This window comes from Grus americana, chromosome 8 (genome assembly GCF_028858705.1).
Source record: "Grus americana isolate bGruAme1 chromosome 8, bGruAme1.mat, whole genome shotgun sequence".
NCBI lineage: Eukaryota > Metazoa > Chordata > Aves > Gruiformes > Gruidae > Grus > Grus americana.
In genome coordinates this window covers 31,922,017-31,944,580 of record NC_072859.1, presented here as the reverse complement: position 1 = coordinate 31,944,580, position 22,564 = coordinate 31,922,017, and the positions used below count along the sequence as shown (strand labels likewise).

Sequence of the window (22,564 nt, the reverse complement as noted above, 5' to 3'; positions counted from 1 at the left end):
GGCAGCAAAGGAGCGTGTACAAGGAACTATTTTATCCGAAATAGAAGACTCTCAGCCAAAGAGTGGGGGAAGACTTTGTCCAGAAAATCTTTTTCCTTTCTCCCTTACAACATTCATCAATATAATCAAAAAGTTTTTGAATAATCAAACTGTCATTTCTAAAGCAATGAACTTGCCAGTAAAAATTCAGTCAGCTCTACTTCTGAGTATAATCTTCTGTAGCTTTTTTTTTTTTTAAGAGAGATTCTCTGCATCACCTCCAGAAAGTTACAGCTAAGAACACAAAGCCAAAGCCAGGCTGTCATTACCACCATACCCTCTGTTTTCAGACCTACTTCCAAAGCAAAACCTGAGCTTCACTGAGTTTAGACAGTCCCAAAGTCCACTGCAAGCCATGACAGCCTGCCACCAGCTGACAGTACCACAACACACCCAAGAAAACACCTGCTTGTCCCTAGAGACCTCACAGAAATTATAACCACTGACAGGTACATGCAGCAAGCAGATGGACAAATACTATGTTGGAATAGCAAGTACTCTAACGTAACTCTAGCAAGAGTTTTGTGAAAACCACAGTAGATGGGAATTTTCAGGAACAAGTAAAAGGAATCTAGATTCCCCACTACTGCAGCATCAGTTGTTAGCAGTGATTGATTATTTCTGCAGCTTCGATACAATCATTCATTTCTCAACAGCTAAAGAATTACTCATAATAACAGTTACATTTTTAAGTCTGGAGGAAGGAATTGTTCTTTTCATCTGCTCTCACAAACTACACTAGGTTGGAGGTTAAGAGAGATGGAAAGAGAGAAGGACAGAGAGGGATTTCTTTTATACAGTATGGCTACCACTATAAAAACAAGACAGATAGAACGTGCTATGGATCGGGGGGACTCTAGCGAGAGTGGGAAATCTGTTCATCAATGCTGGAGATTCCTGTTCAACCAAGAAAAGAATTCTCTTTCAAATATGTCACCATTCTCTCTGAAACTACTTCCCTTCCTTTAAAAATAAATTCCAAATCATATTTGACTCCAAGCTCACATGGACTGTAGTCTATTTTAGCTTCTTCAGCCATTAGCACAAGGTGACCATTAGCACACGGTCAACATTTCATGATTTGCTCACACATTTTATCTGCAAATGCGCTTCACTTGTAGTGGTCACTTTAATCAAGATTTTAAAGGGGTTCTCTCACAGGGTTTTGTTTAACTGCTCAGCGAATATTCTAGGATGCTTTTGGGGAGCAATACAGCTGTCATGTTTTACAGTGAAGTGACCATTTTCAACAACATTTTACCAGATCCCTCCCACATGGCAAAGTATTTTCTTCCAATTCTCAAAAAAGTCAATACATTTGTCAACAAAAACAGATTTCAAATAATTATTAGAAGCATATTTCACAGTAACTAGAGCAATCATATTTATGTTCCAAAATGGAGTACAAGATCAATTAACTGACAGTTGTAGCAACATACTGTATCTGTGAATTACACTGCTCACAGGAACAACTGTGTTGAGGAATGCACAATGGGAGCAGGAGATAGGTTCAAGATGTTTTGGAGCAGGCTGAATTACAGACAGATGTACATAACAGCATGTCCAGTCAAAATGAATTAAAGCAGAAACGTACATAAGAAAATAGATGAAGAAGACCAAATCATATCGTTATAGTTAACATACCTTGCAGTGACACCTGTGGCTTTCCAAGATAAGAAATCCGGAAGATCGAAGAAGTAGCCTGCATTCTCCCAGCATGATTCTTGTAAGTTCTAAGAAAAAAAAATTTTAGAAATGCAGATATTAGAGGCCAGGCATGATCATGTCCTTATTTTAATGCAATTAAAAACCCCTGACATTTATGTAAAAATGATATTTTTTCCAAACCAAATATTCTGATCATCCAGTCTGCTCTACTCACTTGACAGTGATTTACTGCCTGAAGAACTGAGCCTTTCCCCCACCACAGACTGATCATAAGAAAAGTGTTTCCTGTGAAGAGTTCATGGAGGCACATGTTTCAGATCAATAATGTGGGCTCTCTCAGTTCCCTGTCAGCTGCTCAATGTCAGAACAGTCTCAAAGTCAATAGACAACTTTCTCAAAGAATACTTGCTCAAAGAATGCCCTACTTTCTAAAATTAACCATTTTAAATTTAGTATTTTTGAATTGTAAATACAGGAAGAAAACAAACAGTTCTGTGAGCACAAGAACAAAGCTTTCAAATCTATTTCAAAATGACTGAAATATGATCGAAGCATACAAGAACCTGTAAGCTTTCAGTGAAGCCTTTTTCCACAGCTGGGACATTTGGGAGCTCTCAACTGCCAGGATTAACCAGTAACAATCAGCTTTAAATCCATACTACAACCCTACAGTTGCCATCACAGCATGCACATGAATTCACATAAACAATTAACACAAGTTTATCTTTGCAAACTCTGTCCCTCTGCAAAGTTTCCTTAAAATGTATAACAATACACAAAGCAGTATGAATGCCTGTTTCTATCTGAAAAGAGGTTCAACCTTATTTTTTCAGCTGAGGGAATGAGGGAATAAGTGAAGACAGTTACCCTTCAATCAAGAGTATGACACCTGCAAGCTCCTGACATCTCCAAACTCCTAAAAAACTCTTCTACCAAGATAGATCATTTACAGAAAATTTCCAACACCATACTCTGCAGAGAGCTAGTGGTCCAGAAAGCAAGTCACCTACTGGAAGAGGCCAGCCATATCACCTGGGCGGCCAGGCTCTATTCTTTGTTTCTATCACCAAATCTCAGTCTGATTTCAGTTTATGATAGCAACGCATCTTCTGAAAATTACTTTTCCATGAAAGCAATCATGACACTTGCCATAGGTATCAGACAGTGATGAATGGGAAGAAAGTTTCCCTAAGAGTAACGTTTTATTCCCGTGTGACACAAAGAGCAAGCATCACTGTCCTGCCATACGACAATGACCACCTCTGGTCTCAGTACATTACAATAACTTAAGAACAACAAAACCAAACAAAAGTCAGTGCTGACAACCACAAGGTTCACAAATCAGACTTCCACAGGAAGATAAGGTTGCTTTAAAAACCTCCACCAGCTTGTTAAATAATTGAAACAGCATGAAGTTTTCTCGCTTAAGAGCAGCTGTTGTACTAGAAATGCAAATCCCAGCTGGGGTCTTTTGGGCATGGAGCCTTGCTAGATGGCACAGCTTCAGCAAGAACACCAGTTAGGTCAACAGTTGCATCTAGCAGGCTAAGGCAGAGCTGGAGAGATACTTCCAAAGTGCACGAGATGGGAAGCTATGTGGGTCTTCATCTCTACACAAGAAATTTGAGGGATGGTTTATTTGCCTTCTTGTCTTTTAGCTTTCAGATCCCACCTTTTTCTTCTACTGTCCTTAAGTTCAGGCCAAGGTTCTTGTACAAGATTCCAGCAGCAGAGGATTTTTCAGAGAAGTTAAACTATTAAACACTAAGAGAGTGTCAATAGCGTAAGCTTTGTCAACAGCAACTCCAAGTTCTCCCCTCAAAAAAACTCTTGAAGAACCTGGGGTACACAGTTGAGTAGTAGGCCAAAGTATTTTAGCAAAAGTTCTAGTAGCTTTGTTATTATGCTTTTCTTTTCCAAGCTTTTTTTTTCCAAATTATTCAGTAAATTGTCAATAGCTAACATGACAAATTATCTGCATTTTAAAAGCTGCCGTCACTTTCCTGGAGCAAAAATTAATTAAATGCAGTATCAGGAATGTACATGCTGAATTAAAAGATAATTTGAAGAAATATTATTTGGCTCTATAACTTAATTCATATACTATGTGATATCAAATCAAAATCTTACAAGTCCAGAAAGTTACTGAAATGGAATCTATGAATTCCAGAAACTAAGGTGCATCCTTTGGATGTCTGTTCCTAATCACTCAGATCTAACTTACCTCCTAGACGTATGTGGCTGCTACTCACATGAAATTTAACTTTAGATGTGAATGCAAAGGTGCTCCATAGTTTAGTACAAAGGTCATGCAGCCTCATTATTTTGATAATAAAAGCCATTATGTATTGTTAGCATACCTGATAGTCCTCAAGAAACAACTAGTCTGGCTATTAGTGTTTTTCAGAAAAGAAACTGGATTAAGAATAACTGTCCTCTTCAAACAAATCTGTTTCATCAAAGATACGCCTTGGATCCTTAGTCTATTACTTCAAGAATTCCCAAAAGCCACATGTTAGTGACACTAAAATATGTTGTTTCATGAACATCCAAATGATTCATTCTTTGCCATCTTGATGCTTTGTCATCACTAATTAGTACAGACAAAAAAAAAAAAATCATAGCATGCCCTGATGCTTTTTCCAAACAAATTTAAAAGTCTCCATGTTTTCGACACTCACTGAAGTTAATTCTAATTTATTTTTACTCACAGTCAGGAATCTGTGACCACATTAAACGGATTGTGGAAAAGATCCGGGAACGTTCCCAATGCTGTATTCATATCCTGCGACTCACCCTCCAAACTCACTTGTAAAGAAACTAATTCAATCTTTCTATTTTCCAGGGGTACTTATGGATTCCCCTTTCTTCAACTCTCTTTCTGATTGTTTTGGGGTTTTTTTTAACAACTATACCTCCAAACAGTAATTTTGAGATCCTTACAGATAATCCCAAATACTTGGGGGCTCAAAGAGTTTAAGAATTATGAAGTACAATGTCTTTTAATCTTCCTAGTCAAGAAGGGTCTAGGAGAGTGAGGGATCGGGGAACTGATACATTGCCCATGTATTCCTTGACAGGTCAAAAGATTATCATGAAGCCATACTGCACAATTGTGTTAAATGTGTTTGTTCACTTTCACATTCATATTTTCCTGGTTTGCTGAGGTAGTCTGTTTCTGTACCGGAATCCTTTGATTTCTACTCTTACTGAGTATATAATTTTCTTATAAGATGAAGTGATCTTCAGATATCTAATGTTTGTGAAAACATATTTTTTTCCACCAGAACTATAATGTGTATATAAACACCAATGATGTCCTGACTTTTGTTATTGCTGATACGGATTAAATATGAATCAAATTATCTTAAATGCCGTTATAAACAGCCTTCGTATCAGATCCCTGTTACCCACAGGATTAACTAAAGATGAACTAGAAGCAATACGCCTGATTTAACACAGGGTATCAGTCTGAATTTCATGCCTACTTATCAGCCAAAACCCACTAATTCAAAAATCATCCCAAACTGGTGTGTTAGAAATCTAGATTAGAACCAGGAGGGACAGATGGAAGCACAAAAACGTTTTACCATTTAGTGCAAAAAAGAAAGCTGGCGTGAGCATTCAAGTTCCACATCAGGTCAAAATCTAAGTCATCTAAAAATCAGAAAAGAGACTCATTCACTGAAGAATCGTCTGCTTTTCCCAATTCAACCCCAAATTTGAATCTCAGTCTCGCAGTTAATCTGTAATAGTAGGCTATGTAGTCTATCAGCCTCTCTTTTTCTAAATTACAGAAGACAAATATACATTGTGTGAAAGGAAGAAAGAGAACTACTGAAGACTTAATGCACGCACTCATGAGGATATAAGAAACTGATGTCCTGTGCCCTACTCAGACAAGGCAAGGACTTAGAACTTGGATCTCCCACACTTCAGATTGGACACCAAACCATGTGATAGAGCTATTCGGTGACATCCAAGACAGGGTCTGAGCAGATATTCTATCCTTGCCAGAGCCAAGGCTGCAAATTGATCAACTTTGCAACTACCAGCTGCACTCTAATTGGTAAAAAAATAATTAACTGAATTATCAGACTTATCTTGAGGCTCGAAATGGGGCAGGCAGACAGGGAGGGCTTGGAAAGCAAAAACCTTAGAGTAAGGCTACTGCTGAAGGTGGAGAAAACTGCCTTGCTGCAACACACTGTCTCTTCCACCAAGACACTCAGACACGTGTGGATATTTTCGGATCCCTGAGGCACCCTGAGCATCAGAGTCCTGGTCAGAATGGGCTACAGAGAGACAGAACAGGCACATTAAATGTTGAGTTGGCAGAAGCTGTAATAAGGTCAGAAGGACAATCTGTGTGCATGTTGTAAGCCTCATCACACTTCAGTGGAGTGGAGAGATGCGGCTGGGAGACAGACTACGTAGGAGATACTTAGAGGTGTAGATGCTTCAAAGTCTCTCAGCTGTTAATCCTTTTTTTAAAATGGCACTTCTGCTTGATTAGCAACTGCAACTAAAAGCCAAACTCGACAGTCCAAAGTACAACTTATGCATACATGTCTGCGCTATGTATGGAGTTTGATAACACAGTGCTGTTAAAGCATTTATAAACAGTTCTGATCAAGAGTTCAGTTCCAAACTCAGTAGCTTGGACTAATTCTCACTTAACATGGAATTTATTATTTATCTTAATGGAAAAATATTCAAGTCACATTCAAAAAACAAAATGCCAACTGCAAAGGCAGCAAGCAATGGAGAAGACATGCATCAACAAAGAAGCTGCTGCCAAGCTCATGCCAGTACACCCACTATTCTCCTTCCTTCCACAGCCAAGGAAAGAGATATCTTAATTGCTTCTGCAAATTATCCCATTGGTAGCTGCAAGTCACAGGCATACAGAAAGAAGAACACTGATGCATAAAATGGCAGCTGTAACTGAAGATCTGAACTGTAGCGTACAGAAAGATCACTGACCACTGTGCCAGGAAAAAAAAAAAGAAAATTACTCAAAAACCTATTGATTTTAGTTATTGATTGCAGAGGAATGATATGCTAGCCAGTCACTCTGTGAAGTGATTTTTTTGCTAAAAGGAGGCTCTTCTTTGCTCTTATACACCATATTAACAACAGAGTTGTGAAAGCATAGTATAGGAAGATTGCATTTCATTTGGAGACAGTTACCAAGCAAATACGTACTCCCAGTCCAGCATCTCCCACCCATTTAGAATAAGCTACAGCACCTCTGATTTAATGGGACTAATATTTTTTAGAAATAGCTGATCTGTAATGTCATTAGTATGAGGAAAACATAACAAGCATCCTTTTGTTTTGGCACAAGCTACAATAAAATTTCCAGCCAGAAATTAGTAAACAAGATTTTTTCTTCTGCTGCCTCTGGGGAGACAAAAAAATACTAACAGGCCAATTCCAGAGCTGGACAAACCTTCACTGTAGTTTTTACACTGCTCTGTTTAAGCTACGCTCTCACTGCTGTCACACTGGTTTGCCATAGCATAGATCTGTACAGTTATGTTGTTCTGACAAACATTTGCAGCAAAATAATTTCCAAGTGAAGGAGCATGTACCTACATTTTCAGTTTATCTGCACACATCTACTTACCAGAACTATCTACACACTCCTTTGGGCAGTGAACATCCAATTTCTTTAGCCAAAGTCAACAAAAAAGCACAAGCAAAGCTGCAAAAAAAATGTACCTGCAACTACAGAAGTAAAGAACTATTGCAATAACATTTTGCAAGATAATTCTAAACAATGAAGAAAACTAGGGTAATAAGAGCAAGAGGAATGAATTTAATTGGTTATTTTGAAAGACCCAGTAACCAGGGACTACTCTCCTTTTCAGTGAAGTTTAAGTTCAAACTTACCTTACTGAGTTCAGGAAGACTTTGTCAGAATTATCTTTCAGCTAGTTTCTAAATATTTGTGAAAGGGTAACAATTCTTTATTTCAACTTCATCTACAATTGGCCTTCTTAATTCAACTGACCACGTTCAAAAGTCAAATTTGACTGTATCTACAGAACATAGCTTTTTTATAAAATCAAATATTCATTTTGGTTTACATTACAGATTTAACACTGGACTCTCTTTATCACCACACATGGTCCACACAGGCAGAGAAATACAATGTTCCTCATAAGTGGACCACAGATGTGCACACTTTAACAAGACTGCCCCATAAGCTATACAGTAGCTGCATTTGGTTAATTTACTGCAAACAGCTGTCCCCAACACACAAACTCCACTTGCAGTGATGGCTTTGTCATATGAGCACCTATCTGCAATCACAAACATCAAGAATACCCAGTTAATTTCAAGTAGTCTAACCACTAGGCACTAGAGGGTAAAATGATTCAGCAGCAATTATGCTAAACTGAATGTAAGCCACTACGATTCAAACAAAATCTATCAAAAGACCAATTATGGCCTTCGTAGTTTAGTTTCTTAATTCAAAACCAAAATGAAATGGAGATGAAGATTTGGAAGACCAGAATATGCCCTGAAGCCTCTAGTCCTTAGTTAAATCTCTATTCTGCGTACAGAGGAATGCAAGGAGATGAAGAGAAGTCTTCAAGAGAAAGCATTATATGGAAAAGAGAGTCAAAAAGAAGCAGATGAGAGTAACTTGTGACTTGGAAGAAAACCTGAAAAAACCTTCTACAAATAAATACAAGTCAAGTGTAACAGGAAAGCCACAAGAGATAAGGACCAGTATCTACTTCTCGTAGAATGACATCATGTCATTCCTTACAGTCAGTGAGGTCATCTTCAACTTCAATTCTAATAACAAGATGATGATGGGAATGGAAAATCACAGTTAAGTCACCTTAGCCCTCTCCCCCTTCTCCTCCCTCTACATTACTTCCAACCAATTCAGAGTAAAGTTGCTAAGTCATATTCTCTAGCAACGTTTTTAATTGCTTACATGAAAGTTCTTGAAGTAATAGAAATTCAGTTCCTTTCTTTGAGGGACAGTCTAATCACTTGACACTTAGCAACACTGCTGAACTGCCCTGTGTCAGATCCTTCCTCACAGTGGTCAAGTTTTCAGATACTACAGCTAGGAGAGTCCAGGGCAAACAGTGAGAGGACAGGATCTCCTAATGTGGCCTTCCACAGTCAGCTTAGCATCGTGGAAAGGGAGAGGGAGGCTTTGATGACAAGGTACATACAAGTAACCTACAGGTATTACATAGTCCAAAGGGTCATTTAGTATCAATACCTTAAATAACTTACTTCCAGAAGTGCATCTAGCTAGTCTTTAAATCACTAGTCTCCTAAATGACTCAAACTAATTCAGTTTACAGACACATTTGTGCAATTTATCTTGTATTAGCAAGACTGCAGTTTCCTACATCTGACTCCACAGACTATGGAATATGGAAAAGTCAAAGGAACACCCTGAATATTTATCGGTTAAGCAATAAACTCAAAAAGAGACATTTATACTTATGCCGGTCTAAATAAACTTTGAAGCTCAAGAAAACAATGTTAAGAGTTCCAAAGAACTGAGGATCCACTGAAAGGAACACATTTCATTAGGACTACTTTTAAGGTTCTTCCAATTACATGCTATTTATTGTTACAAATACATGAGGTATGATTAAAAGAAAAGTATCAAACATTTTCCCAATGACACACAAGTTAACACTGCTGGTTACTTCAATGGGTCTATAAATTGTTCTTAATTATTAGCAGCAGGTTATTTTATCATAACTTCAGATCTAAAACAGTTATTTCCCCCACCGCACCCTCTCTGCAAAACCTAGATCAATGCAAACAGATACGGAATGTGCACAGCACCAATCCCAGGCAAAGATGCACAAGGGGAAAATAGCAGAAGCATTTAATAACAGAAACAATAAATTCCTGGGGAGTTCAAAAAAAGTTCCAGAGAATTCAAGGCAAAAGTCAAGAGTGAATCTTCATATATTAGGGTATACCCACTGACCTGGAGCATGACTGTACAGAGTGTATGGCTGTGTCTTCTGTTTTGCTTTGTTTTGTTTATAAACTTCCATGAGTTGTATGTGTTGTAGCCATGTCAAGCTTTCTGATTAAAAACTTTCCAGAAAAGTGACGCCTACCAAAGGGACAAAGACCCAAAGTAGCTTCTGAATACACCTCAGTTTAGCCAGTTTTGATTATGCCCAGTCATAGAAGAATGTGCCCAAACCATTCTTTGGCAGTGTAAGTTCCTGGGGTACTATCAGGTATATGACAACGTTAGGGAGGAACATTAAGAAAGGAATAAGGAAGGAAAGGAATAAACATCCCTGTGGTCCACGGCATGAAGATGTTGACTGGGGAATGATATAGTTCACTGTCTCATACATTTCATGAACTAAAAGGCTAATGAAATTTTAGGAGCTTGTTTCAGAAAAAAAGGTAGGTACCTGTTCACACAAAGTACAGTTAAACAGTGGAACTGATTATCACAGGACACAGTAGGTGCAAAAAGTGCATGCGGGTTCAGAGAAGACTAGTTAAATTCATACAGCAAAAACCTCATTACTATTCAGACAATTAAGAAGTCAGACGGATTTCTGGTCTGACCCAATACAGCTCTTGTGTTAAGCAGCAGGCTGCACCACTTGCAGTCAGATGGCTGGAAATAGTTCTGGAAATACTGGGAGTGTTTTCAGGAAAAACTTGAACTAACTGTACGTATTTGTGGAGGTTGGTAGGAAATTCTGGGAGAGCATTTCACAATGTAGCACAGACTTTTGGGATGTTTTGAGAGGGATCTTATTTTAAAGCAGCTTCTGAGACTGCACTGCTCACTGGAGCAAGCAGTAGCTTGGTCGGAAAAGTTATTTCACATATGATACACAAAACATAAACAGGGGTGACGATTTAAGACAGACAAATAAACTACTCAGATCTATGACACTTTAAAGAAATCTTGCTGGTAGCATATTTGGTGACATTTAGTAGGAAAGCTGGAGAGAAGGCCATGATCACACTAGGGACGCAGCATGGGCAAACACTATCTGAAACTTCCCCAGCTAGTTCTGCCAGCACATCTCAGCCCTAACATTCAGTGCTCATAACGATCCCATTTTGGCCCTCTCCTCAGCAACACCAAGGACCATGTTTTTAAAAAAGACACTAATTTTATGCACATGAAGTTCCCATCTAGCCAACCGACTCAACGTGTGGCCTATGCAAACCAGGTACAGTGCAGTTATTTTCTGAATACCAATTGTCGCAATGAAATAGAAGCACAATGGGAATTCCAGTTTCAACTTTGCAAAGCCTTCAGATATTCTCAGTTAAAAAGGGTAAAATAATTATAAAATGTTTCTTTCTACCTGCTAATCCTGTGACTCTCCCAAGGGATGTGAAACCCAAACTTCCTTTTTGCCAGCTTGTGCATTATCACTAGCTTAAGAAATAATCCTGCAACCAGAATAGAATATTTTTTCCTTGTGGTGTATGACCTAGATCAAAAATCTCACCCTGCTATGCCTCTGTGAATTGTGCAGTGTTAGCAGGAGGGAAATACACTAAACACAGAAAAGAAAGATGATACGACTCAAAAAACATGAAGGAAACATTAAGTACCATTTTATAAGTAGCTCTCCTAACCATGCCTTTAATACCTGTGTCATAGTTTATTCATCTATAAAATATTAATAACAAAGAATCTGAAGAGACTTAAGTAATTTATTATTTGTAGATCACTTGAAGACACTCCACTGACTAACAACATATGCACAAACTGGTGGTTTAGCTCTCATCTGGAGAACCTGATACTCAAAGTTATTGTAAAATTTTCCTTCCTTGGCAAAAAGTGAGAACACTTGCATTACATGAGGCTGAATTTCATCTGTCAGAGGCTAACACAAACCTTTGCTGCTAGCCCTAAAAGTCATGTAATACATAGGCGCACTGAAAATAAACCATCACTCTTCATACAATTTCCTTCACCCTCCTACTTTGCAACAAGTATAGAAGCAGTAAGCAAAGACTCCATCACACACCTCTCTGAAGCTAAGAAGTTTAATACTACATGCCCACATCTCAACTGACTCAACTGACTCCATAAGAAATGTTATTGTTGCCTCCCGTGAGCTAGCAGAGGTGCTACTGTAGGTGTTGCTTAAGGTGCCTGGGTTAAGCAGGGTAAGCTTAAGCAGTTTAACAGTATGACTTTGCTGGTCCACTCAGGATGCAGGAACTGTCACGTGAGCAGCTCAGCAAGCAGATACTGAAGTAAAACCACGCTCTCTTAAGGATAATAATCTCTTCAGAGGGTACGTCAGGAGCTGAAAGGGGACATATGAACAAGCCCTGTTGTGTAATGCCCTTCTGCCAGGCAATCTCTGCTACTGGCTGGCATGTAGGGTAAGGTGAATTCTATTTCCTACCCATTTGCTCATGGAGGGAACAAGCCCTGCAATACTTGCTCTCCCCTTTATACTACAGCAATTATGTCAGAGGGCTTTGAGGCCATAGCATAGACCTACATCTCTGGGTGACCACGTTTGGAAACCCTATAATCTGGCCTTTCCTGATCAGTTACTGATTATTTCCGACCTTACAATATAGAAATGTCTTAACACAATGGATTCATTTAAGATTTTTACAGCTTCACTTTTTATTATTTATAAAATGACTGACATATGATACTCACAGGTCAAGAAGGAAAGAACTAGTAGATGGATATTTGTATTTCAGTATAGCATCTACAAACAACATTAATTATGCTCTGTTATCAAGAATCTGTCAGTACTTCTACCAGTTAATTCCTTTGACTTTCCCCAGTCTGCACCTTGTTACTATATGATGTTTCATGCTTGTAAGGAGCCTTCAGCTGCTTGAAACTGGCAGCAAGTAATTTACATTTGGGTTTTGTTAAAATGACAGCAAGCATCACTGAGACCAAATGTAAAAGCCAGATTGGAGGAGGTTATAAAAAATTCAAGTGGCAAGCATTTCCCCTTTTTATCTGACAGTTATTATTAAAAAGCCATATGTCATTCTGTAATACACAAAATTTAAACACAAGAGACAGAGGTAGAGTTCCACACTGTGAACAGAGCACCTTCCCTCTACAGATGGTCTGCTTCCTACAGATGGGACAGCAACCAAAGACATCACATATCCCCTCACTGTTGGATGCAATGACTCAAAGGCAGTACCTCTGGCCAGGATACCCAGTGTTGAGATGGTGCTGCTTTCAAATTGCTATAAATCCATCCCAGGAGTAGCACCTGTACCCCTGCAGGGATGCCCACTACACTACTTGGAGGAGGAAGTACGCCTCCATAACTAAATCCTAGGACTCATTCACTACCTACAACTAAATTTATATGTATATCTAAACTTAAAATTAGATAAGAAGAAAGGCATATGACATATTTCAATCAGGAAGCACTAAATTTCAATAAAGTAAAAAATATTTCTAAATAATCGAGAGGAAGAAACCGAAAACATTTTCATCACAACTTAAGGCTGGCCTTACTTTGCACACCTTTGGGTTCAACACTAAGGCTGAAGACTTTTGCTTTAGAAATTTCATTCTCAGAAATTAACAAAGGGCATTAATCATTAGCAAAAATGCACCACAGTCTTAGATGTACTCACTTCCTTTATCCACAGCAATTTAGGTGGCTGCATTTCCACAGACATCACTCCTCCTACATAGCTCAAAACCCTGTGTTGCGTTGCATTGATGCGCTCAACTTGACTGACTGCACGATGGTCCATCCACATAATAATATTCCTATAGTTTTGTCCTTGGGGAGATGAAAAGAAAAAAAAAAAGAGAGATTATTTTAGGTCTGGTTTAACCTCACTGAGCTCAGTACTTCAAGCTGCTAGACTAAGCTGCTTCACTTTCACTTCTACATAGAAAACTCAAATTCTATTTGCTTTAATCCACAGTAGATATCTAAAGATAAAATTCTAGTCCTCTGAGCCAACTTTAAGACATGCTGAGCGCTGAGAATGCTGACTGAAAAGAATCAGGCTTGTAAGCACCCAAGAACTCTGAAACACCATGCTCCTGTAGACTATATTTCATTCAAAGAACTCAAACTTCTTGATAAAGTACACATATTTAGTTAAAAATATGAAGAAGCATTTTCATGACTAAGAACTAAAAATGTGACAAAATCTAAGTAATTACTCCATAAATTGAAATTAACTCAGCTAGTCAGCTAGCTAGCCAGTTACAGGGATTCTCTTTCCTCTTCTATTGTTATGAGAAGTAGTACTCTGATTCCTTTCAGAAATACAGTTTCAGGGGGGTAATTTGCTGAAATGCTTTTATTTTCAATGTGGAACAAAAAAGCATTTGGCAAGTCCACATGATACATGAGAACAAGAAGCAAAGAACATTTTATCAAAATTAACCTACAGAGGATCAGCTAGACAGGTGGAACAGTAATCCAGGTGACACTTCAGATTCCTCTCTTGCAAAGTACACTGCACACTCAAGTTCATGACACAGCCGCTGACGCATAATCTTGAAAACGTACTCCAAGACAAGGTAGAAGTATGAGGTACACCAATACTTCTAACATGGGTTTAAATACAGCTTAGAACTGAGACTGTCTGAAACCACACCACTGCTTGCTCATACCAGTGTGACAGTATTCAGTGCAATCTTATCTTTTAATATAACAACACTGTGTAAATTCAAAATTCTTGGGAATATCAGAGAACAAAAAATGAAAACTGAATTTGACTCAATAGACTAAAATAGCCCCAGACATCATTAGGCATTGAACAGACTGTAAGAGACTCTCAAACTGAAAAATAAATAATCATCTCATCTAAATTTAGTGAAGGACATTTTGGGGGCAAAGCTGGTTTTTTGAGAAAGCTAGGAGGAGATGACAAATACATCTGAGAATAGAAAGGGAACATCAACAGAATTGTGATTATGGCTCTGTAACTACTGATTTAGCACACACCTAATCTTAAATGGGATTCACTGAAAAAAAGGGCATCATAGACTTTTCTTGAGTCTTCTGAATCACCTACTCAAAAACTAATTTAAAAAAGTAGAATTTTTAGAAAAAGGTCACAGACTGTTTCTGGAGTTTAGCACTATCCTAGACAAAGACAGAACACCAGTGTAATAAAATACACAAGCTTAATCTCCTGCCTGCAGCTCCATGACAGCACAAGCAGTTAGACTATACTAACACTACATTTTTAGCATTCCTTTACTCAGTGTGGATGAGCATTCTTACACACATTGAAAGTTATGATTAGTAAAGTCTGAAGGAAGAGAAAACATGCACAAAAGAAAAATGAGCATAGATTTCTCTAAGAAGCAGTCTCCCTGAGCCAAGATGAATGAATTTGATCTGAGGATGCCAAACATTTAGCCAAGCAGTAAGTAATTCTCATCTCAAATTTAATTTTGTAGTAGAATTAAAATAGTAAAACCAGAAAAAAAAAATCCTATTGTGAAAAAGATTTTCTGTCATCTGTACCTCCAAGAGTAAACCCCATAACTTGGCTTTTGGATTAAATCGTATGTTCACTCATGTCAGTGACAAAACATGTACAGTAACACCAATTTTTGTTCTGCAGTCCTACCTTCACAGTTGACTGCCAAAGGTTGGAACTGTTTATCCACAACAACAAGGGAACACGTAGCATCAAAACCAACCCCTCGAATCTGGCTGGCATCTACTCCACAGACAACTTTCTGCAAATATACAAAACGCATGAATACAAATATATCCGTATATATGCATGTACCATGTGAACTAATGAGTACAGAAAATGAGTTAGAAACGCAAGCTCAAACTCCAAAATTGTTGAGATCCAGTATTCTTTAACACTGCTAATCAAAAATACACCAAATTACAAAAAATTCTTTGGTTTTCAAAACTGATTTCAAAGGTCCATGAAAAAATTCTTTAATAGTTTTTTAATATTACTAGTCACAGTCCTGGATAAAAGCAGGAAGCACAGAAATATCACAAAATAAAGGTACCAGAAAACTAGCAATGTTAATTTTCTCTCTTTTCTAAAAACTAGGAGTTGAGCTGCATGTGAAACATGGACCCAGGATTAGAGCCAAGTGTTTCCATCAGTTACTTCACTCAGTTCCCACCCATGGAAGCAACAATCTTCTAGAATTGCTTTGGTAATATCGTGCCACAGCTTTTTGTCTTGCAATAATGAAGGGTCCCAAAAACAAACTTGATCAAAACCTGTAGCAGCGATAATACCTCTGCAATGCACACCTTTTCAAAAGCTCTGCTACCAAGGGTTTGGATAGCTTACTTTTTGGAAGATTTTCCAAAAAAAATCACCACCCCAAAAGGTCTGAACTTCGTGGCTTCCAGCAGTGCTGGAAAAAAAAACACAACACCCACATGGATTAAGTGCCAAGTGAGGTTGCAAGACATCTAAAATGTAACGCAGTAATAAATTGCCACTTCTCAGCAACAATAAAAATATCATTATTTTAATTAGTACTATAACGAAAGACTTTCACTAGACTTGCTACAGTGCCAGTCTCTTATTGGCTCTGTAAGGCTATAGTTTCAGAGACATATTTTATTGCTTACATATAAAAGATTGCATTTAAAGAGGTCCAGAGCAAGAACAAAGCAATTCACAAAGAGAAAAATCAAATAAGCAGAATAGAAGACTTGTTCTGCTTTAACATCAAGCTGTTCATCCCTGTCACTCCTGTCACTCCCTTCTTTTCCTTCCTTCCCCCCCACCTTGTCTCCTTCATCTCAGGGCATTTCTGCAGAGCCAAGCTCATTAATGTTTGAAAAGGCTGATCAATAACAAGAGAATGGGTGAACTGCCCATCTGCAAATTACCAAGCATATCATGAATATTTAAAAAGCCAACCTTAGAACATGGAGCAGGTTAGGGCTTTATTAAGAAGGATGAAATGGCCTACATGTGCACTGCCAAGCAAGGTCACTAATTTACCACCAGCACGTACAGGCAGATTGTTGGATCAGAGGGTGCAAATTTTCCCTTAGAGTAAGGTTTATTTCAATCTGGTTTTATGCTTGATACTATCCACAAATGTGTATAATTTATTTTGGTCTTATAATACTGGACAGGCATCTTAATGAGGATCACAGGTGACAGACATTACGTTACGCACCATCCACAAACCAGATGACAACTTCTCTACAATAAATGCTCCTTTGTGACTCCAGTGCAGCACAATGCACATGTTTAAATATATGCATTGCCAGGTTCTAAGCAAACTTGACTCTTCAGAGAACTGTCTTGTGACTAGAACACACACCAGCAACACAAAACCCACAGATGTGAATCCTGAAGGCAGTGGGTAAGTCCTCTCCCTGAGCTAACAGCGCAAAAGAAGGGCTTTCATTCTATTTTCAGTTGTATCACAAGCTTCTTTCATGCTTGCTTTCAGCTCCTCACCTGTGTAACAGACATTGTGAGGCTACATCAGCCATATCCTCAATGTGCTTTAATGCAAAATCATGGTTACAAGTATACAGTAACACAGCATGCACTGAACTGGATGTTAAAGGCCAGTGACTGGAAGACCTTCAACTTTCAAAACTTGAAGAGCTACCTGCAACACTTATCTCCTTTATTTTCTCTTTCTTTGCATACCTTTGTGACGGAGCAACAGGCAGCCCATATGTCTGCAGAGGATTGCTCGTAGTGGTCTGGCCGGGGCTCCCAAATTTGGATTGGCTGATCTGCATGTGCCACTACTGTCCCAAACCCGTCTACCAAAGCTGCGCGAACACTTGCTGACCCAACATCAATTCCAACGTAGTATTTTACTGGAGTCTGCTTTGTGCTGTCCATTTTTAATAAAACCTGTTGGGAGAAAATAAAAAAAAAGTTGTAAGCAGATAAAATGATTGATGATGGAAAACTGTGCTGAACAGGACAGGAGAGATGCTGTACAGGCACTTTGCTTGATAACTCTTTTTTGCAGCAAGTCTTTCCTTGGCGTTTTTTAATTAATTTGAGTTTTCAAGTCTTGACCTAGTTGTACCATTTTTCTTCAAATGCTTGCATATAAGTTCCACAGCACAGAAGTTCCTGAAAAGCAAATTGTAAATTGGCATGTAAGAATATGCATGCTATGACACAGTTCCTGCACTCATATAGTCAAGGAAATGAGCTGCGGTCATACAGTATCATGTCTACATAAAGGGAAAAAGAGGGAAGGAGATAGGAAGGGAAGGAAAGAATACAGTCTGAAACTCAGCAGCTGGTGCTTTACACAGAAGGAAAATTTCAATGCAGAGACTCCTGGGTTTTCCTGAATTCTGGCAGATGGGGAAGCTGCTGATGCCTGGTTGGATTTACCTCAGGACAAGACAGCAAGAACCGCCACAGATATGTCATTGCCTCAATGCAAAGAAATCATACTCCTGAAGTAGTGAAAGGGGTGGTGCACCTGGCTCCACTGCACCCTGAACTGAAGAGGAATGAGGAGCCAAGAGCTGCTGCCTCCCACAGAACCAACCAGCTAGTGAGTGGCATATTCCTGCTGAATGAGACAGTGAGCCAGGCTGAATTTCTGCAGAATCTGAAAACAGTTTCCCCTCCCCCAAAAAGTGGTGTGATGCTGATAATTAAAACAATTAAGTGACAATCTGGTACCCAATTTTCAGCCCTCCAAAGAAAAAAAAAGCCAAACTAACTACAAACCACCACCTGCAAAAAAACTGGTTAGGCTTTTAAGAGCCATCCACATCAATCCACACAATTTTAAAGATTCAGAAAATAATTTGCTGAAAATGTGTTGAGTTATGACAGCATCGCAGGAAATCTCTGCCTACTCTCTGACAACCTACAAGAACAAAGTGAGGTTAAGTTAATTGATTTAATTATTCACAATAAGTTGCTTATTTCACTATATTATGTTTAACTATTTGACATTTAATACAGTGACAAGTACACTGTACTTAATTTCTCAGTTTGTCCTTAATTAATAGTTAACATTTACATTTTAATCAAGCATGGAGAATGTTAAGTAAGAACTGATACAAAGTATTTGAAATGTCAGACAAGTACCAAGTTTAGTGCTTGTATGAAGCCATTAAGCCTCTGAAACATACAAAATTCAGCTGACACATAGCTTCTGATTTCCAGAAAATGAATGGATCAATTATAATTTGATGAATACACAGTACTTACAGAGCACCAAAATGACTCTAATTAAAAACACCTCGCCAAAGAAGTGACCTGGATTATCTCTGTATATGGAAGATGGGTTGGTTAGAGGGAGGGGCATAGGCAAAGGGGGAAAGATTTGCAAAGTATTGCTTAGTAGAACAATATGATTATTCACAGTTCAAATTAATCTTTTTTAATAACTACAGCTTAGTGGCAAAGTATACCAAAAGCCTCATAGAAAAAGCAGTGGAACAGAAAATGGTGAAAGTTCTCTTTCTACCTTTGGACAATAATAGCCGATCATATAGCCACGTGAATTGTACTCAACTGCAAGCAATGTTTTTTACTTGTTTTATTTCTACAAGACATAAAACCAAGCCTTTTTTTCCCTTCCCTGACATCTTGAGTATAGGTCAAGATCTATCCTTGGGTGTCAGTTTGAACATAGTGTTGGCACAATGTAAGTGGCTATTCACATCTACAGCTGGCTTGTAACCACTGCTGTTGATGGCTATTACAATTCTATTAGCACTGAGGGTTAGAGGTAGCAGGTGAAATAAATAATAAAAAAAGAAGGGAAAAAAGGTCAGTCCCCTATCTCAGAAAACTCTAAGCATCATGCTGGATAATAATTAAGCAGTGTAACAGCTGAATTAGGATGAAGTTTCATTTGCACTTAAAAGAGCATAAACCAAGGCCTTGGCTAAAGAGGTGGTGGATGAGCTTGCCTCACCCTTAAATGGTTCATGGAAATGTGGTTAGTCTGTGGAGATCTGTTATCACAACCTGTCCCATATGATTATTTTGTACTGCCTGAATCCGTCATTTCATACTTAGACTACCATTGCTGGGGGCCAGGAACATTTTTTTTGTTCTTCGTTCGGACAGCATTAGCATGAGGGACTTCTGTCCATCACTAAAGTGCCCAAGCAGCCTGGTACAAACCACAGCAGTTATCACATTACATTCTGCATGCACCGTAGCAAGGTTGATAGAGGAAGCTGCACAGATCATTAGCTTTTAACAATATCAGAAACTAGAAAAAACTCAAAGCTATAGAGCATATTGTGGTACGGACTGAAATACTAGCTACTCTCTTTCAGCATACTGATTCTGCCCAGTAGATTAGATGCAATGCACACTAATCTTGTTAAGCAAGGTCATCTGTTCAAGCTATGAGTCTAACACCTACCAATACTGGCAAGAAAGCTCACTTTATTTTCTTGGCCATGGCTCTATGACCTGGTCAGACTAACAAAAGCTAATGCCTCTGTCACAAAGATGACAATTCTCCTGATATCAGTGATTAATACTGCATCTGTCAGCTGGGGACACTTACAGCACTCTGCATCTTCCTCTTAGCCCTTGGCTGTAAAAGCAGTTTTAAGACATTCTTTTCAATAGATGATGTTCACTTTTTAATTTTGCAATCCATCTCCTCAAAACTTAAAAGGCTGGCTGCAGATTCTGCTAGTTACTTGCAAGAAATTGCATAAGACTGTTCCTGATACTATCTCACGAATATCCCTGTTTTTCCCCATTTCAGCACTGCCTTTAGCTGCTGACTCATAAAAAGATGAGAATAAACCACAAGCTGCAAAGCAGATTTTTTTTTTTAAACTTAGGCAAATCTTTCTTACTTACTTTTCACAAAATACAAATAACAAAAGGAATATTTTACATCCTGCCTCCTTCTCACACACACACAGTATTACTCTAAATTTTTATTTCTCTTCCTTGTGTGGCAGCCTTGATTTTAGCTCATTAATGTGTTTTTGCTACTTAGAGAACAAGCTTAACAGATGTTAGAGAATTAAGCTCATAGTACCTCCTACTCAGCACTTAAAATTATGGCTTTGCATTGGATTATTCCCACAAACATTTGAAACCTGGAACCCAATCAGCCCATGTAATGTTTACTTTCCTTTTTCCTTACTAAGCAACCAGGATGTGCATGTGTGAGTGACTGCACAGGAAGCAGAGTTTGTTTATATGCTCAAGCAGTACATATCAGTCTATGCATATCCACTATTTTATTTCTGCAAATCAGTGGACCTAAGAAAGAGCTAAGTCCGAAAACAAGAACCACAAACCCATTTCAACTGGTCTTTCTCTGAGTAAAGCTCACCTCGATTTGCAAAGCAATACTTCAATATCTTACGAAAAAAGGCTAAAAGTAAATATTAATCCTTTTTTCAAGCACAGCAAGCACAAAGTTACCAAGTCTGTTCAAAGTATAGCGTCACTGCAATAGGATCTGATCTGCTTGCAAAAACATAATTTGATGCCAAGGGTTTTTCTGGAATACTGATCACTTGGTATGCCACCTATTTGTCAACCAGATCCACAAAAAGCACTGTCATCTCTAGGTCATAAATGTCACCAATTACGGACTCTGTCTAAAGGTATTTCTTGAGAACCTAAGAACTCAGCACTGAGGTTGGTAGAAAATATTTAGCCAAAGTACTTTATCAAGAATTTAAAGAGGAATGTTGTTATTCAGTTTTGTTTACAGAAGATTCCTCTGGTACAAGAGGAAACTCCAAATCAGAAATGAAGAAACTCTTTCATGGAGTTCAGAGGTAGAAGGTCCCAGCATAAACTCCTTCTTTGGAATCTGGACAGCAGTGTTCATTGCCATGTGCAAAGAAAACTTTGTTGTGTAAATAAAACTTTGGTTTGGATTTTCCATCTACTGGAGTCTTAGCATACAGCTTCTGCCGTCAATACAATCATGAAGAAAGCAGCAAACCAGAAAAGTAATTGAAATAAGAAGTCCTAAAGGTTCAGTCAGAGAGGTCAAATCCTTGAGTGCAATATTCCTAACAAGCCACCAAAATATTTGATGGATGGATGATGCATGTTTATGGACTTCCCAAGTGGTGATAATACCACTACCTTCTATACCCCTGAAGTATCCAACTCAGGAGGCCCGGCTTCTTGCAGTCAAAAAGAATGGCCTCCAAAACTTCAACACAGCTTTGTCTGTCCATTACAGAATTAGGGCCTCATATTTACAACTTATTATTTGAACTTGCAAATAGAAAGAGAGGGAGAGAAGAAAAAAGAAAAAGTTTTTAAAAGACATGTCCAGCTTGACCGTGTTAGTCCATGACTATAACTGCTAAAACAGGACAAGAAGCCAAAATTCCCTGCAAGCACTAAAACAGCAATAGCCTCTTTCTTTGCAAATCACAGCAGGGACAGAATGGCTTTTCAAACATGCATTTATGATCAAAGGGCTACAGCATATGATAAATATTTATGTGGCCCATTAAATAATAGTCTGTATAAATATTATTCAAAATGTGCATGCTGGAAACCACAGACTTCCCAGTTTATCCTTAAACAAATGTGCTAGTTTTCCCGCATAGGCAGTGAAAAAAAAAAAGGAGGGGTGAAACTGTCATTTGCAAAAATATTTCTTTTTAAAAAAGAAAATCCTTAACATTGTTTACTTTAATTTAAAAGGAATGACTAAGTAACCAGATGACTGTTTCATTACAACTAACTACTAAACTCAGTCTGTCCTACCTTACTTCACGGGTATCAAATTGCCAGGACGTACCTTTCTGTTAAAGCTACAGTACAGGAAGGCTGCACACTCACATGCAGGCAGGCCGAAGCTCAGCAGAAGTATTTATCAGCAGCAAGTATAGATTTTGTGGTATCATGTGCTTAAATACAAGGAATTATGAAGAACTGGCATGTC

General features: G+C 38.4%; 1 protein-coding gene across 14 annotated transcripts in view; it reads right to left on the bottom strand.

Moving 5' to 3' along the window:
- The window catches only part of FGGY (FGGY carbohydrate kinase domain containing), a 322,392-nt gene that overhangs the window by 115,218 nt on the left and 184,610 nt on the right, over nucleotides 1-22,564 (bottom strand). For 13 of the 14 annotated variants that reach the window (XM_054834554.1, XM_054834558.1, XM_054834553.1 and 10 more), the window contains 4 exons: nucleotides 17,329-17,541; nucleotides 15,301-15,412; nucleotides 13,333-13,484; nucleotides 1,684-1,772 (listed from right to left, as the gene is read on the bottom strand). In XM_054834554.1, the coding sequence (XP_054690529.1) occupies nucleotides 1,684-1,772; nucleotides 13,333-13,484; nucleotides 15,301-15,412; nucleotides 17,329-17,529 (554 nt within the window). In that variant the 5' untranslated portion in view covers nucleotides 17,530-17,541. Of the gene's footprint in view, nucleotides 1-1,683; nucleotides 1,773-13,332; nucleotides 13,485-15,300; nucleotides 15,413-17,328; nucleotides 17,542-22,420; nucleotides 22,526-22,564 lie in introns of those variants that run through there. The other variant, XM_054834548.1, reaches the window with a different exon arrangement.